Source organism: Gorilla gorilla, chromosome 16 (assembly GCF_029281585.2).
Source record: "Gorilla gorilla gorilla isolate KB3781 chromosome 16, NHGRI_mGorGor1-v2.1_pri, whole genome shotgun sequence".
Taxonomy (NCBI): Eukaryota; Metazoa; Chordata; class Mammalia; order Primates; family Hominidae; genus Gorilla; species Gorilla gorilla.
In genome coordinates, this window is record NC_073240.2 from 52,300,746 (window position 1) to 52,317,830 (window position 17,085).

Here is a 17,085-nt window from a genome sequence, read left to right on the forward strand (position 1 = left end):
TAGAAGAGTATAATTAGATCATTTGTAACACAAAGGATAAATGTATGCGGTGATAGATACCCCATTTTCCATTATTTGATTACTAAGAATTGCATGCCTATATCAAAACATTTCATGTACCCCACAAATATATACATCTACTATGTACCCACAAAAATTTTTTAAAAATTTTTTAAACCTGCAACTAACATTATATGTAATGATCAAAGACTGAATGCTTTTCCTCCAAAAATGGGAAGAAGGCAAGAACATCCAATCTCACTTCTTATTCAACATGGAGTTGGAAGTTTGAGTCACCGCAACAAAATAAGAAAAATAAAAGCCATACAGATTAGAAAGGAAGAGATAAAATTGTTCCCATTTATAATGAGATGATTATCTACATGGAAAAGTCCAAGAAATCTACCAAAAACACTCCTACACCTAATATATGCATTCAGCAATGTTACAGGATATAAGATAAACATACAAAATTCAATTGTATTTGTATATTCAATTGTATTTGTATATTCTGGCAATAACTACATGGACACCAACATTAAAAAGACAGCACCCTTTACAGTCAGTAGAATAAATGAAATACTTATGTATAAACCTAACAAAACATTCATAGGACATGCATGCTGAAGACCACAGAAAAGGGAGATTGGGGATACTATTGAAAGTTGTTTACTGTATATATTTAGAGATGGGGGGGGGTTTCACTATGTTGCCCAGGCTGGTCTTGAACTCATGGGGTCAAGTAATCTTCCCATCTCATTCCCAAAGTGCTTGGATTACAGGTGTGAGTCACCGTGCCTGGCTACATTATATTTTGAGTACTATATTATTATTTGAAGGTAGACTATGAGAGGTTAAAGATGCATATTACAAAACCTTGAGGAACCACCAAAAACAAAACACTGAGTATAATGGAGAACAAATAGAACCATAAGAAAACACAAAATCCCCCAAATCATGGAGAATGACATCAATAGCAAAAAACTAAAAACAGGCAAAAATTCCCATTTTCAAAAAGGAAAAGAACATACTTCTGCAGGGCAGACCAAGGAGTTTAATGTCTATCTAGTACAATGTTTTGGTCACCAAGAGATGTCAAGGTGTGTACATTATACCTATCATATATTAAAACAAATCACCTCATGTAACTTTGACTTTCTTCGTTGATTGCAGAAGATAGAAAGACTGTATTTTATTTCAGCAAAGTATATGGCAAGCTGTCTCACAGAAATCCTTGAAACAAGCTGGAAAACATTCCAAAAAATGAAAATGGAGAAAGAATTCAAATGTATACTGCTAGGCTCTTTCTTCAGACCTGCCTGTTTATCATATTAATAACTGACTCAGATGGTGTAGGTGTAACACTCTTCAAACAGGCTGGTGACATACTCATAAAGCAATAACAAATATATTAAATAACATAATCCAGATTCAAAAAGATACTGAGAGATTGGACTGTTTAGTTGTGCTTAGCAAGATGAAATGTAATAGGAAAAATAGGTCTACATTTGGACCCCAAATCCAAATGTACAAATACAGAATGGAGAAGACAAGGTTTAGCAGAGGGCAGGGAGGGGGAAAGACTTCGGGATATTGACAGTCAGCTCATAATGAGTCAATTACATATGAAGAATGTGGAGTGACTGTCAAAACATAAATGTATCTAATGAGAGAGGTCACAATATTGCTATGTTTTAGTCATCCTACAAGGCTCAGAGTACAGACAAACTGAAACCTGCTCAGAAGAGTAACCAGGGTCAAATGTAAAACAGTTAAAGAAACTTGATAGGCACAGGGGGAGCAGGTTTGGCCTGAGGTAGTAAGGTTCACAGGTTACAAGAAAGCTGTCTTTTAATATCTTGAGGTACTCTCATACGCAAGAAATATTAGGTTTATTGTAAGCAGAACTAGCACTAACAAGTAGAATGTACACAAAACAAATAGCGTTTCAATATGATTGTGTGAGCTATTCAAGGATAGAATGAGCTGCATTTAGAGTTGAGTCTCCCTATCGATGGCCAGATGACAAATTGGCAGGAATGAAGCAGAGGGGAATAAAGCATCAGATGGCTGGTGAGACCAGGTGACCTTTAAAATATCTTCCAATTCTAGTTCTATGATTCTATTTTTCTAGACTTTCTCTATGTCAAACCTTAAGCTCCAATCCAAATGGTTTTCTCACTGTTTCTGGAACAAGCTTTACACATGTACTTTCCTGTATCTATACTTACTTCCAGGCAATTTTCTCACTCAGGCAAAGACAAAGAATTTATCTTTCTAAATCTTATCCACTCATCAAGAATGAACCCAAATATTGTCCTTAATAAAGAATTCTATGCCTACCTTAATCTGATCTCTCTCTCTCCTCTGAATAATGAAACACTTCTAGGGCCATCCTTTTGGCAATTAATTACATACCACCCTTAGACTCCTCTTCTTATGTCTTAAACTGCTACTTAACTTTTTATTAATAAGCTCTCTCTTCAACTAAATTAAAAGCTCCTTAAAGGTAGGTCTGAAACTTATATTTTGTATTCCCTCTACATCTAGGAGAACATAGTAGATGCTCAAAAATAGTCATTGGTTTTCAATACTGGAAACATTTTTATTAGAATAGTTGTTTTTATAGGTAAATGGAAAATCTACTGTTCAACTCTAGATACTAACATATACAACTTCCAGCTCAGATACAGAACTATCAGAATGAGATGCTGCCACCCACTGATAACAAATTCTAACCAGAGAATTTTTTAAAATGGTGAATCAAGCTTGAAAAAGTTCCAATTTTCCAACCTAAACATACAGCTTGGTAAAGATGCCTTAAAACTTCTTTTGAGCAAAGTAAGATTAACAGAACCAAACTAGAGAGTAAAATATGTTACAAACAAATAATATTTTAGAAAAAAATCCTTTTTATTTCTTTTTATGTAAAATGTAATAATGTGTGGTATGTACACTAAAATTTTGATTCATATACCTTGGAACACAGCTTAGGAAAAAATAAATGTGTCATATATATGTCATATGCAGCCCAGAACATATGCTTACTCCCTAAACAGCAACTAACAAATACAGGTCCTAGACAAAGTCAAAAGAGAATTCTTTATCTCCTTAGATAAATTAATAAAGATTATTAAATACTTACTGAAGATTCTGGGTCTGACAATTCATCCAATAATTTCCTTGCATCCACTACAGCTTGATAGAGTCTCAGATTTTTGCCATCAGAAGCAACAAAGCAAGCACTTGCAGAATTGCAATATGTGCCTGAGAAAGGAAAACAAGGCCTCTGGGTTCTAAACATGTAGTGTATTGGCTAAAGGATAAGAAACAAGTATTCACATTTTTTTTAGGCTTAACCATGGTCTAGAATCATAATTAAATAGGCACAATAAGTAGATACAAAGTTATTAACAAAAAATTTAATTAAAAAATGGATTATGAGAGAAAAGGTTAAAAACTTCTAGAAGTTCTAAAAATCAGTCTCATGCCTGTATTCTGAATATTTATTAAAAATCATCTTAATGAAAACTGAATACTTATTAAAAATCTTAATGACAACAAATATGAACCATTTTGTATATAACAAATAATAGTTTAAAAGCTTTTGTTAATTTCACAATTACAATGAACACTTACCTAGACAGTAACTGGGAATGAGAGTTGGAAGCCAAGCCACATTAGAGAACGCTGAGGTATGTAAAGAGTTAATTCGAGCCAATTCTGATACTCCTCCAGTGTATGACAAAGGTCCTATTGGGTCTACACGCCACAGAATAAGTTCACTGTAGATTGCATTTGGGTCATGAAATGTACGAGTTGCTGCATTTCTAAGAGGTTGTTTCGAGGAACCTTTTATATGTTTTACAGGGTCCATGAATCTACTTAATTTATTGTCTGAGTCCCACTGACAATCTGATTCAGGAGTCAATAGAGCATTATGATGTGAGGATGTCAATAACAGTGGTAAAACTGAATGACATGCCAGGTCATTGAGGTGAAATCGATGACCGCAATATCTAAATTTGTGAGATACAGTTAGAACAGTGGTAAAGGCAGACTTATCAGCAAAAGTGACTGCCCACTGATTTAAAGAACCATCTATGTGTTTAGAGATCATCATTACTGTGGGAGCTAAGATGTTCATATGTGTACTGTGGGATCTAGAGTGTGGCTGTGATCCGTGAGGACTGCCTACAGACATCCCCTCCTGGAGTAACAGCGTGTGGTGAGAATCTTTTGTCGCATTTATACAGGCATACATCATGATATTTTTACTAAGAGAGCTTGCATCACCAGAGGGAAATGCAACAGGAATCCGAGAAGAAAAAGAAACCTGAAAAACATAATTATATGATTCAGTGCAAATAGTTTACCTCCTCTCAAAAAAAAGACTTCTAGTCTCAAAATACCAAATCTCAGCTTCTTATCAAAAAATGTCATTTTCAACCTCTTTATGGTCCAATCCCCTTGTTCTATTTAGGTAATATCATATCTCTATTCATGGCCTAAGAGAAGGCTGAAGAAAAAAAGTTCAAGTGCTTTGCTTGTACAACAAAATGACCACAGCCACAGATCTAAATAGCAATAAAGTTGAGAGAGATGACAAAGGCAGCTTCGTTTAGCTCATCAAATTGGCCACAAGGAGGAGCTCATCCTGATTCACATTTTCAGGGTAGTTTCTTAATCTTATTCAAAATATTATTAATTCCCCCAAAAATCAACACATATATTTAAATATTCAGTACTGCATTTCAAGGCCAAATTCATTATCTTCTAACTAATCAAGTTTGCTAAGCTTATGGTCACTGATCCCTTCTGAAAGAAAGAAGTATTCTTTACTCAGATGCTTATCAAAACCAAAATTTTCAGTAATTCTAAAAACATGCTAACTCTACAAAGCATTTATTTCTTTTTACTATTTTAAGAAATGTAATAACTATTTCATCAATAAAATATACCTGAACTTGTCTAAATATTCCAGGATTATATTCATCCAAATACTTTACATGCCACACTAGAAAGGTACCATCTACAGGGTGTATTGTAAAAAGCATATCAGGATTCTTATTCCATTCAGTCAGCAGCGTTTCAATCTTCCGATCAAGCAGAACCGTAGGCAGTGGCATTGGTACACTAAGTCGTAAATAAGTTCTAGGACTTCCTTCTCTTTCTCCATCTTCATGTTCTGATGATCCTGTACCTGCCTCAGATTCTCTATCCAGGGATAAATCTGAACCAGAAAATATATTTATCAATACATGCATTAAATAATTCATTTACATACTAGACTATAAATAAATGGCATACTATCTTTAAAAACTAAATCTCTTTTCCAATTTACAGTCAGAAAAAAAAACAAAGGAAACTTTTGTCTGAATTGAAAGTTACTACAGTTACTACTTTTAGATAAATTAAAACTTCATTCACCCTATCATTATTACTACCATTAGCAAAACCTGTTCCCCAGAAAAGGATATGGCTTCCAAAGAACATATAGAGTTAGATGATGTTTGCAGGACCTAGCAGAGTACCTCTTCCAAGGCAGATGGTCAGTAAATACTTGTGTAACAAATAGAAAAGTAAAAAGGAGGAAGAGCAGGAAGGAAGAATTCAAAACTAAAAGTGGTACCACAGAAAGCTGTTAACTTTGGAGTAAGTAAAATCTGAACACAGGATACTAACCATGGTCTAATTTCATATGTAAACCCCGTTCTCTATCCTCCTGTGAATGTTCCTCATCTTCTCTATCTGCATCATCATTTTCATGATCTACCTGCTTATCAGAAAGTTTTCGTAATTGATGCATAAATACTTCTGTAGATGATGTAAAATGAAATTCCTTGTTGTTTAACCAATGAACTACAAAGCCCCCATTTCCATCATCAACATTAAATGCAGTGCCAACCAAGACATTTGGAATATCTGTGGAAATAAAAGAGATTTCAATATAAATTTCTTTAAAAACATGACAAGTGCTTACAATGACTAATCTATACAAAGAAAAGGTGCTAAACAAGTCAACATAATTTTAGCAGCATCTGTAAAAACTTTACTGAATTTAATGGTAAATGTAAATCTTAAGAATTAATGATAGACATACGAAATTAAACTATTAACTTAAAAACAAAATACACGAATGCATCAACCTTCAGTGAATTCCAGTTTGGGGACAGGGGATGAAAAATTAAAGCAGAAAAGCAGCTATAAAAGAGATAACTAGAGAAGTTTAAATATGAACTGGATATTAGATATTATGGAATTACTTATCATTTTCTTAGGTATGATGATATTATGATTATGTGAGAGAATTTTAGGAGATACTTGCTAATGTAAGGGTGATACACCATGATAGGTGTAACTTACTTCGAAAAGACTAAGAAAACATTTCGACCATGTGCGGTGACTCATGCCTGTAATCCTAGCACTTTGGGAGGGAGAGGCGGGTGGATTGCCTGAGCTCAGAAGATCGAGACCAGCCTGGGCAACACGGTGAAGCCCCATCTCTACTAAAATACAAAAAATTAGCCCAGTGTGGAGGGGTGTGCCTGTAGTCCCAGCTACTTGGGAGGCTTAAGCAGGAGAATTGCTTGAACCCGGGAGGCAGAGGTTGCAATGAGCTGAGATCACTCCACTGCACTCCAGCCTGTGTGACACAGCAAGACTCCGTTTCCAAAAAAAAAAAAGGAAGAAAGAAAGAAAAAGAAAACATTTCATACACATACACACAGAGACATTTGCCACATATAAAGCAACTGTGGCAAAATGTTAACAACTGTTGAATCAAAGTGAAGCATATAAAAGTATTAACTGTACTATTCTTCCAACTTTTCTCAGTGTTCGAAACTTTACTAAATAGCTGTTGGGAAATAAAATCAAGAAAAAAACACAAGTACGCAGGCAAAATTCTAAGTATAAGATAATTTCTCCATTTGAGGTAACTGAAATTTATGAAATTGATGAGTTCCTGTAAGATAGTATAAATTGGCCAGGTGTGGTGGCTCATGTCTGTAATCCTAGCACTTCTGAAGGCCAAGGCGGGAGGATCGCTTGAACTTAGGAGTTTGGGACCAGCCTGGGAAACATAGCGAGACACACTGACTCTACAAAAACTACAAAAATTAGCCAGGCGTAGTGGCACACACCTGTGGTCCCAGCTACTCAGGAGGCTGAGGTGGTAGGATTGCCTGAGCCGGAGAGGTCAAGGCTGCACTCTAGCCTGGGTGACATAGCAAGATCCTGTCCTCCTCCGCCCAAAAAATGGTATAAATCAAAAACTTAATCTCCTTAATTTCAATCCATATTATAAATAATTCATTCAACAGAAGGAAAAATTGTCCTTTGCAAAAAGAAGTGAAAATCTAAAGATAAAATGCATGGACATTCTGGTAATGTTCTATTACAATAAATATGAATGTTAAATGCTCTAATTTGTTGTTTCTTTCCAGTTCCTGGATGACTATTCTGGTTTTGTGATAAAAATTAAATAAATCATATAAAATAGGATTTGTGAATTAGCAATCCTATAAAACACTACATCACCTATGTGCCTATGTAGTAATCTTGCTCAAAATGTTAAACCTAAATCTTATGAACAAATATTCAGACTGCGAGACATTTTGAAAGAAAACTGAGAGACAACTTTTTGAGACTAACAGATTTTTGACAATTGAGAAAGGGACTGTTCTAGATTGGAGGAATTTAAAGAAAATAATCTGCATTTAAGAAAGGAATCTATATTTGTGTATGAATGGTATATTACATGATATTATTTTATCTATGTTCCTCACATGCAATAACAGTATTACAGCTATGGAGGCAAATTCCCTTTTTACTAAAAGATACATTCTTAAATATTTAGGTAATGGAAAATATTTAGGATAATTAGGGTATATTTAGGGTACTGTAATCAACAACTTTACTTTCAAATGGTTCCATCAAAAATAAGGGAAGAGGCAGCAAAGACATATCTATACAGGCAGAGAAGGAGAACAAAAGAATAAATGACAAGATGTTAATATGTGGTAAATCTGGGTAAGTGGTATATGGATATTTGCTGTACTATTCTTTCAACTTTCTTGTAGTTTCAAAAAATTTTTTGAAAAAAAGGTGAAGAGGACAAGTCCTAATAATATAAAATTATTTGCATTTAGTAATCTATTTGGTCAACCTAAATGTTATATTTACATGCAGTAACTAAAAATGCATGATGTTAAACATTTTTAACAAAATTGTTTTTAAAATAATATGTAGGTAAGTTAGGATGAGCATAGATAAAATTAGTGAAGGTCAGTAAAGAAGCTGGGGAAGACCAAGGCCCAATGGCTACAAGAACATATCCAGTCCTTAGGCTCAAATGATGTGACAGAATGCTCATCCTCTGTGATCCTATTCCATCTAATTAGGATAGTGTACACAGTTAAAAAGCCAAGGTTTCTAATATGTATTGAATTTAGTGCAGACTATCACGAATTGCATTTTGTTCTGAAGTTGAATTTTTATCACAGTAATTCAAGAAACGGTTCTTTTAAAAAGGTTAAAAATTCATAAAAATCTAAAACCACATTTTGAAAACAAATTATAAAGACATTCTTAGAATACAATTAAGATATTAGATCAGAAAGGATAATATAAGCAAAACAACATTTAATCAGATGGCAAAGCACTGCCCAACAGAAATATAATGCAGACCAAAAATGCAAGACATGTTAAGTAATTTTAGATATTTCAATAGCCACGTTACAAAAGGTAAAATGAAACAGGTAATAGTAATTTTAATAATATACTTTATTTGACTCAACATACACAAAATAGTATTTCAACAAGTAACCAATATGAAATAAAATTATTAATGAAATATTTTTCATTATTTTTTATACTAAGTCTTAGAAATTCAGTGTGTATTTTACAGCATATCTCAATTTGGACCAGCCACATTTCAAGTGCTCAAATAGCTAATACGGGGCCAGTGGCTACTCTATAAAACAACACATATCTAGAGTTACCACTGCAGATCACCCTTTTAGAATTCTATTTACTAAATACTGTATTTACATACAGAAACATTTAAAAATAAAAGCCCCTTCACTCTGAAGCAACAGACCTTCAGTTCAATAACATACAACTATAACTTTATATAAAACTTTATATAGTTCTATGAGCAATGTAATATAAAATTTATAGCCTTTCTCCTACATTTCCATGTAGAAGGAAAACATATTGCCTTTAAATAGAAGCTCTCAAATATGCATTTGTCAACACAGAACCAGCCTCAAAATACTTCTCAGTCACATAGGGGAAAAAGGGAAAAGAAAATATTCAAGTTAGAAGGAAAAGTGTTTTCCTTAGTATAGGACAAGAAAGTCTACAAGGGTAGAAAACAAGATATGCTGAGATATAAGGAAAACTTTGTAAAAATATATTTAGAGGAGGTTATAAAGAAGAGTTGGGAAGATTTAAACTGTGAAGTGAGAGAAATTACACTAATTTACCAGGCTGCCACCACTTGTAATACCAGGTTCAATCACAGCTCTAATTTACTAGGAATGCTTGATATAGTCTAGACAAAGATGCTCAGAAATAGTTACTGAAGTTAATAGCCTGAGAATCACATAGTCCCAATCACATAGGCCCAATTCAAAAAATGGTACTTTATATTATATCTCTATTCCAATTAAGTATTTTTAAAGGCAACATGAAATAATAAAAAACAGGTTATGAAAGTAGTTCCACTTTTCTATTTATTTACCTGACTTCAACATATTTATGGGAAATAAAACTTTATCCTTTACCTGTGGCAGGGTTGATGCTTGCTGCAATATGAAAATGACAGAGTGCATTTGCATGGTGGGAAATGTGTCTTTGAACTTCATGCATTGCTGTCTGGTCGGGCATTAATTCAGCATGAGTTACAAGAACAGATGACCTCCTCTGTCCTTTCCTTAAATTTTTCAAATGGTGTATTGTCTAAAATAGAAAAATAGTTGCTGAGTCCAACTCTGGAAGGTCTAATAAATGCCAACCAAAGTACTCTTAATTATTAAGAGGTTTAAGATTTTTTTCTCCATAAAAACCTGATCATTTTAAAGGAAACTTTTTAAATTACAGTAGAACTATTTTGGATGTATTCTCTACAGTTCTTGTAAACTTTTAGTTCAAGGCAAAAAGTAGTGTGCAAAAATACTTATTCATGGTATCTATAAAACATGAATAAAGATTCCCGTTAATATTAGGAGGTCCAAAGATTTTTTTTTTCAGGATATCCTAGTACTGAGACAGAATTTTCTAGTCATAAGAGTAAAAAAAAAAAAAATTCCTGAATCTTCCTACCAGGAAGAATATTGCCTCCCCAACACTGCCTCTCACTTAGAATTAAACAGCCAGCTAAACAATCAAATTCATGATATCTATGATAAAGAACAAAACAGGGTATGAAAATACAGAATAACAAGGGGAACCTACTTAGATAGGAGTAGACAAGGAAAGACCTCATTAAAATGTTGATCTTTAATTTGTTTAAATTGTTTTAAACAATTTGCAATTTGGATTTGTTTAAATGTAGATAAATCTATATGATTAAAATTCTTCATTAGCATGCATGATCATGTGGACTATTTTAGACATGGGGCCATGTCATTCTTGGCATTATCTTTTTTCTCCATATCACGGCCCCACCTCACAGTAATTCCTTATTCTGTAACTTAACCCACTCCCAAGACCATGTTTCATAATAATTTTTATTACTTTCCTTTGTTCCCCACATTCAATTAAATAAAGTATAAAATGTTATCAATTCTTTCTTCATTAAAGTAACATAACTGGTACATCCTCTCAATTTCTACAGCCCTTCTCATTTTGCATATGGAAAACAGTATCAGGTCAATGGTGTGTCCCCCACCTCTGGTCTCCCGCTACGGAGTTGCTCATTGCTTTGATAATAGGGTTAAGGCTGACATTAGAGACCCCCTGGTCAAAACTGCCTATCAAATTATTTTCACTGGATCTTTGACATTAACCATCATTTTAAATTAGACTGACAAGACTGATATAATACTGGCTATTTTCTCCTAGAAACAAAACATATAACTTAAGAATATATACAATTATATAGAACTAACAGTAAGGAGTTCCATAGGAAAGGATAGGATGTCAGAAAGCCAAGTGGCTCGTAAGTCAGACAATTACGTTTTTTCTTTTAAAAACTATCTTAACATATTAATTAATAATATTCCTAAAAGACAGTAAAAACTTGTCAAATCACTGGTTACATATTTACTTATATTTCTGTTCTATTTTACATGGCAATAATTCAATTTAACAAACACTTGAAAAGCAATGTATCAGGTACCATGGAGGATACAAAGATGTCTAAAAGCCCTTAGTTTCCAAAGGCTCATATATAATTTGAAGATAAAACACGTTACATAAGTATAAGTAAGTGATCACAAATATCTACTTAAAAATTAAGTACTTTGTCCTACTAAATATCAATATCAAAATAAAAGATAACTTTAACTGTTTTGACATCTGCTTTTAATTTCACTTACATTTAAATATTGAAAAAAATGTAAAAATAGTGCCCAATCACAGACAGTGATATAGTTTAGATACTTGACCCTGCCTAAATCTCATGTTGAATTGTAATCCCCAATGTTGGAGGTAGAGCCTGGTGGAAGCTGTTTGGGTCATGAGGCGGATCCCGCATGGCTTGGTGTTGGTATTGCCTTTGCAATAGCGAGTGAGTTCTCATAAGATTTGGTCATTTAAAAGTGTGTGGCACCTCCCCGCAACTCTCTCTTGTTCCTGCTTCCACCATGTGATGTGCCGGCTCCTGCTTCACCTTCTGCCATGGGTAAAAGCTCCCTGTGGCCTCCCTAGAAGCCAACCAGATTCTGGCGCCATGCTTTCTATAGAACCATGAGCCAATTAAACCTCTTTTCATTATAAATCACCCAGTTTCAGACGTTTCTTCATAGCAGTGCAAGAATGGCCCAATACAGACAATACCTGAGGAGGCCTACTTCACATAAAACTTTTAAGGACCACATCCTTAACTTGTCAAAGTTGTACAATATTTCTGCTTGGTAAAATGGCAAAGCCACTTTGACTATGCAACCTTTAAACTGTCAATGTAAATATATAATGTAAAAGTATAGTCAATAATGTAGAGTGTAAACAAATTAAGTATAAAAAACTTATAAAGTATTACTGCATAATATGATCTCAATCGTATAAAGAAAAATACACATATTCACATGACTAGAATAGTTGAATTATAAATTCCGTATTTCTTCTCCTTTTCTTAATCCAATTCTAGAATAAGCATACAGTATTTGAATAATAAAAAACAGCCACAAGAAAAATAGTAATCTAAGTTTACTATAATAAATTTCTGACAATTTAAAATAATGCATATATCTCATTGTATTACCTAATCAAATGGGACACAATCATTTGTGCTATGTGTTATAATGTAATTTCTTATGAAGCACTTTTATTTCATACTGTATTTAAAAATTATAAAAATTATTTCATTTTCAAAATATTCCATCATGGAAACTCCAAAGCAGTTCATTTGTGTCTAATATCTTAATAAACATCTTTATTCTTAAGGAACAAACTAGTCATTTTTAACTAGAACAATAAAATTTTAATCTTTATGAAACAAAAGCAAAATATTTTTAATTACAACTAATTTCAAGGATCTTTACATATTTTACTAATACTTAGTCCCATAGATTTTCACATCTGACATGCAAAACAAAAGAATCAAAATAATATTATCTAGAACTTGAGCATAAAATATCAATTTTAAAAAAACTTTTAATAATATTTACCTATACAGCATGTCTGAGATCATTAATTTCTGCATTTGGCTTCTTAGTGGAATAAATGAGTAGTCTTACAAGCATAAATGAGAGTTTATTGCTATTAATTTCACTCATTACATGTACCATGTGTGCCATCTGCATGTTAGTTTATGAATTTCCACCAGGCTTACATTATCTTCAAAATTCATTTACCATTTTAAATAATATAATACCTCAAGAGCATGCTGTATTCTGTCTTTGTGTCTTCCAGCATGAGAAAGGCTGCTGGCAATGCTGGAAGTGGTAGTCTCACAAATCTGCTCACCCAAAAGACAGTCTTCTGGTAATAAAGTTTCTGCCCAGAGCCGGCACACACCATCATGACATGAAGTTAATAACACATTACAGACAGAACCCCTAACAACAAAGAGAAATAAATAAAGGTTAATGTGAATATCAATCCCATTAACTAATTAATATTTTGGTTCTTCATGCATAAAGATAACATTAGTGCAAAACACTATGGAAAAAAGGAATCAATCAAAGGGCTTGAAATCATATATAGCATCACTGTGAACATCATAAGAACTAGGAAATTATTTTGAAAAAAGAAATAGAAATTACTGCCAGATTTATACATTCAGGCTCTAGAGGATTATTAGTATCTCCTAAACAAAACATACAAACTAAACAGCAAAAGAAAACCTAATCATTGCAAATTAGAGAATGACCATAATAAAAGATCATTAAATGTAATTAAACTATCTGGCTTATGGCAGTAGTTTCATCACTTTACATCATCCTTCCTATAACCCAAACAGTTACAAACAAATTATCTTCATCATAAAACTGTAAGGAGAATATAATTTCAAACTATAAATCCATTTCCATTAAGTTAAAATAAGCAAAAACGGCATGGCATGGAGCAGCTAAAGTAACTTACCTGTTTGTTACAAAGGAACAAAAAAATCATTCTCCCTTTAAAAAAATGCTCACACAGAATCTAAGTCAAAAGTATTCTGCAAATAGATGCAGATGACTTAAGCAGAATAGACTTTTTACTTAGATTCAAAAAGTATATAAATTTCCCACATTATCATTTACTGAGCATCTCTACAATGTGTGCTATATTTCCTATCAGGCATAAACAATCCTCAGATATATTTAGTAGGTAAAATAACCCTCCCTCAAGAACAAACTAGATTTCTAAGCAAGCTCCTGAGTGCCCAACAGCTTTCTTAGACCTGTATATAATAAAGGAATCATTTGTATAAGCTGTTTTGCAGTTTATTTAATCTTCTAAATACCTTTAAGAGGTGCCACAATGATGAGGAAAAAATGTATAATAAAAAATCCTTTGAGAAGCTTCTGTTGACAGCTCTCAGATTTAAAAAAACAACAACAAAAAAACACAACCTGGCCGCTTTTTTCAGAGTACATTATATGCTTTAACACCATATACATAATTGACATAATACTGATATATTTCCCTTCAGTGTGTGCTTTCCTGTTATTTGCAAACATTTTCTTGCTAGGATCTGCTAGTACCACAGCTACTACCAACAATTTCATTGCCTGGACACAAAGTATGTGCAAAGGCCTGTACTAAGCACTTCCCACCCACAAACTACATTTTAGTTTCACAGTAACTCTCTGAGGTAGGTACTATTACTACCCTCATTCAGCAGAGAAAAACTGAGGCATAGACAGCTTAAGAAATTTAGTCAAAAACTCATGAAGCTAATAGTAGGATTTGATTTCAGGCAGCTTGATGCCAGAGCCTATGCTATTAATTGCCACCATGTAAATAAAAGGACTTTATTTTCATTATTTTTATAAACATTTAAGGATGCAGACTAAAGCTGCACGATTCATTCATCTAACCTGGGCATATACTTGCTAGTTTTGCGCCACGAAAAACCTGTCACAGCTCGGGGATGTGCCAAGTAAACAAAAGAAAATTGAGTACAGGACTGTCTCCTTTTTACTTCATGATGATCCTGAGGTATAATTGAAGACTTCCAACCAGTCATAGGATACCACACTTTCAAAAGACAATCATCCTGAAAAATACATAGGTCAATATAAAATTAATTTGTACATACGCAATTCAAAATGTAAGTGGTTTGAAGAAGTTTTAAAAATTAAGTTACATCTAAAAACTAATATGTGACTTATACATAATACAAAACTTATCTTAAAATTACATTACTTTAAAGAAAACTATTCTTGAAAAATAAATGAACAGTCTATTCATTATCAATCTTTTCTGTGTGATATTGTTTTTCAAATGCAGACTGATGCCAAATTCCCCCATTTAGACATAAATTGGTCAGTACAGAAAAAAGATTCTGATGCTAGCCCCTTGAATAAGTTAGTTAAGAAAGAATTAGAAAGATCCATGCTATCTTTTCAGTCATTGTTATCCTTTCCTTTTTGAAGTGGTCTTTAACAGTGAAGCCCTTCACCCTTCACCTCATGAACATGAGTTTCTTGCTCTATATCAAGAGTCAGCAAATTTTTCTGCAAAGGGCCAGATGGTAAATAAGTTAGGCTTTGTGGGCTACACAGGTCTATGACACAGATTCTTCTTTTTTCCTTACATCCCTTTAAAAAGGTAAAAAAACATTCTTAGCTCCTGGGCCACAGTTCTCCGATCCCTACTCTAAGTGATGATAAAGAATGCATGGAGGTAGCTGTCAGGAACCACCTCAATGCCCACTTAAAATATTTACAAGTATAACAATAGGCACTGACTTAATCATTTTACTTAGTTCTAACAATTTAGTTAAAGGCTAAACAATTGTATTTTAACAGAAACTATCTTTTATAGTGCTTTATAACCAATAATAAAAACTGCATTAAAGGGAAATAATAAATGTTATCGCTTATGCAAAAATATAACCTCTGAGGAATTCTGAAATTATGTATTCCTGAAAAGTATGCATTGGTCCAAATATCTTCATTTGGACTAGACAAACAATTCTGTTTTTTCCATCTTGGTACTCATTCTCAATTTATGCTGCATAATGAAACAAAAATTTCCATTAATGTCTCATTTTTTTGGATATTTTAATTATACAGCAAATCTTTTAAGTGCTTGCCCTTAGACAGCCACTTAACAATGTACTAGTTGCTTTCCTCCAAGTATCTTCTTCAGCATAGCATCATTTTCACATAATCAAATTTACAGCACATTCTATGCAGTGGTTTCAGACTACGTAACAAAGAAATTCTACAGGTACCCGAGAGCCCCTCAAAAGTCACAATGGAAATACAAAGAGCCCCAGGAGCAGGTGATACTCTAGCCCTTCTCCCATTCCCACCAATCTCCCCCTCAAATGAAGCAGTCCCTATTTCATCTGTTATTGTCTAAAACTGTAAAACCACAACAAAATTAAGTAACTGGTAACAGAAAGTTATCTAGAAAATTCCCAAATATTTGAAAACTAAAAACTTCTAAATTCCAGGGGAAATTTTAAAATATGTTGAAAATATGAATGAAAATGAAAGTACAACATATCAAAAGGGGGAGTTGCAGTTACCTGAGTGCATGAGGGAAATTCCTAGCTTTTTTTTTTTAGTTCACTTTTGTTGTGTTTTTGTGTTATTTATTTATTTAATCTCCATAGGTTTTGGGGGAACAGGTAGTGTTTGGTTACATGAATAAGTTCTTCAGTGGTGATTTGTAGGATTTTGGTGCACCCATCGCCCAAGCAGTATACATTGTACCCAATTTGTAGTCTTTTATCCCTCACTCTCCTCCCACCCTTCCTCCCTAGTCCCCAAAGTCCATTGTATCATTCTTATGCCTCTGCATCCTCATAGCTTAGCTCCCACTTATGAGTGAGAACATACAATGTTTGGTTTTCCATTCTTGAGTTACTTCACTTAGAATAATGGTCTCCAATTCCATCCAGGTTGCTGCGAATGTCATTTCATTCCTTTTTATGGCTGAATAGCATTCCATGGTGTGTATATATATATATACCACAATTTCTTTATCCACTCATTGACTGATAGGCATTTGGGCTGGTTCTATATTTTTGCAGCTGCAAATTGTGCTGCTATAAACATGTATGTGCAAGTATCTTTTTCATATAATGTCTTCTTTTTCTCTGGATAGATACCAGGAGTGGACAGCTGGATCAAATGGTAGTTCTACTGTTGTTCTTTAAGGAATTTCCAGAGTTTTCCATAGTGGTCGTACTAGTTTACATTCCCAACATCAGTGTAAAAGTGTTCCCTTTATACCACATCCCCACCAACATCTATT

The 17,085-nt window shown here is 33.6% G+C and overlaps 1 protein-coding gene across 8 annotated transcripts in view; it reads right to left on the reverse strand.

Annotated features, from left to right (window-relative positions):
- The window catches only part of DMXL2 (Dmx like 2), a 172,574-nt gene that overhangs the window by 85,073 nt on the left and 70,416 nt on the right, over positions 1-17,085 (reverse strand). For all 8 annotated transcript variants that reach the window (XM_055363012.2, XM_019011116.4, XM_055363013.2 and 5 more), the window contains exons 7-13: positions 14,694-14,872; positions 13,043-13,226; positions 9,792-9,966; positions 5,686-5,925; positions 4,962-5,233; positions 3,640-4,336; positions 3,146-3,267 (exon numbers count right to left, since the gene is read on the reverse strand). In XM_055363012.2, coding sequence (XP_055218987.2) covers positions 3,146-3,267; positions 3,640-4,336; positions 4,962-5,233; positions 5,686-5,925; positions 9,792-9,966; positions 13,043-13,226; positions 14,694-14,872 — 1,869 coding nt within the window. The remainder of the gene's footprint in view (positions 1-3,145; positions 3,268-3,639; positions 4,337-4,961; positions 5,234-5,685; positions 5,926-9,791; positions 9,967-13,042; positions 13,227-14,693; positions 14,873-17,085) is intronic.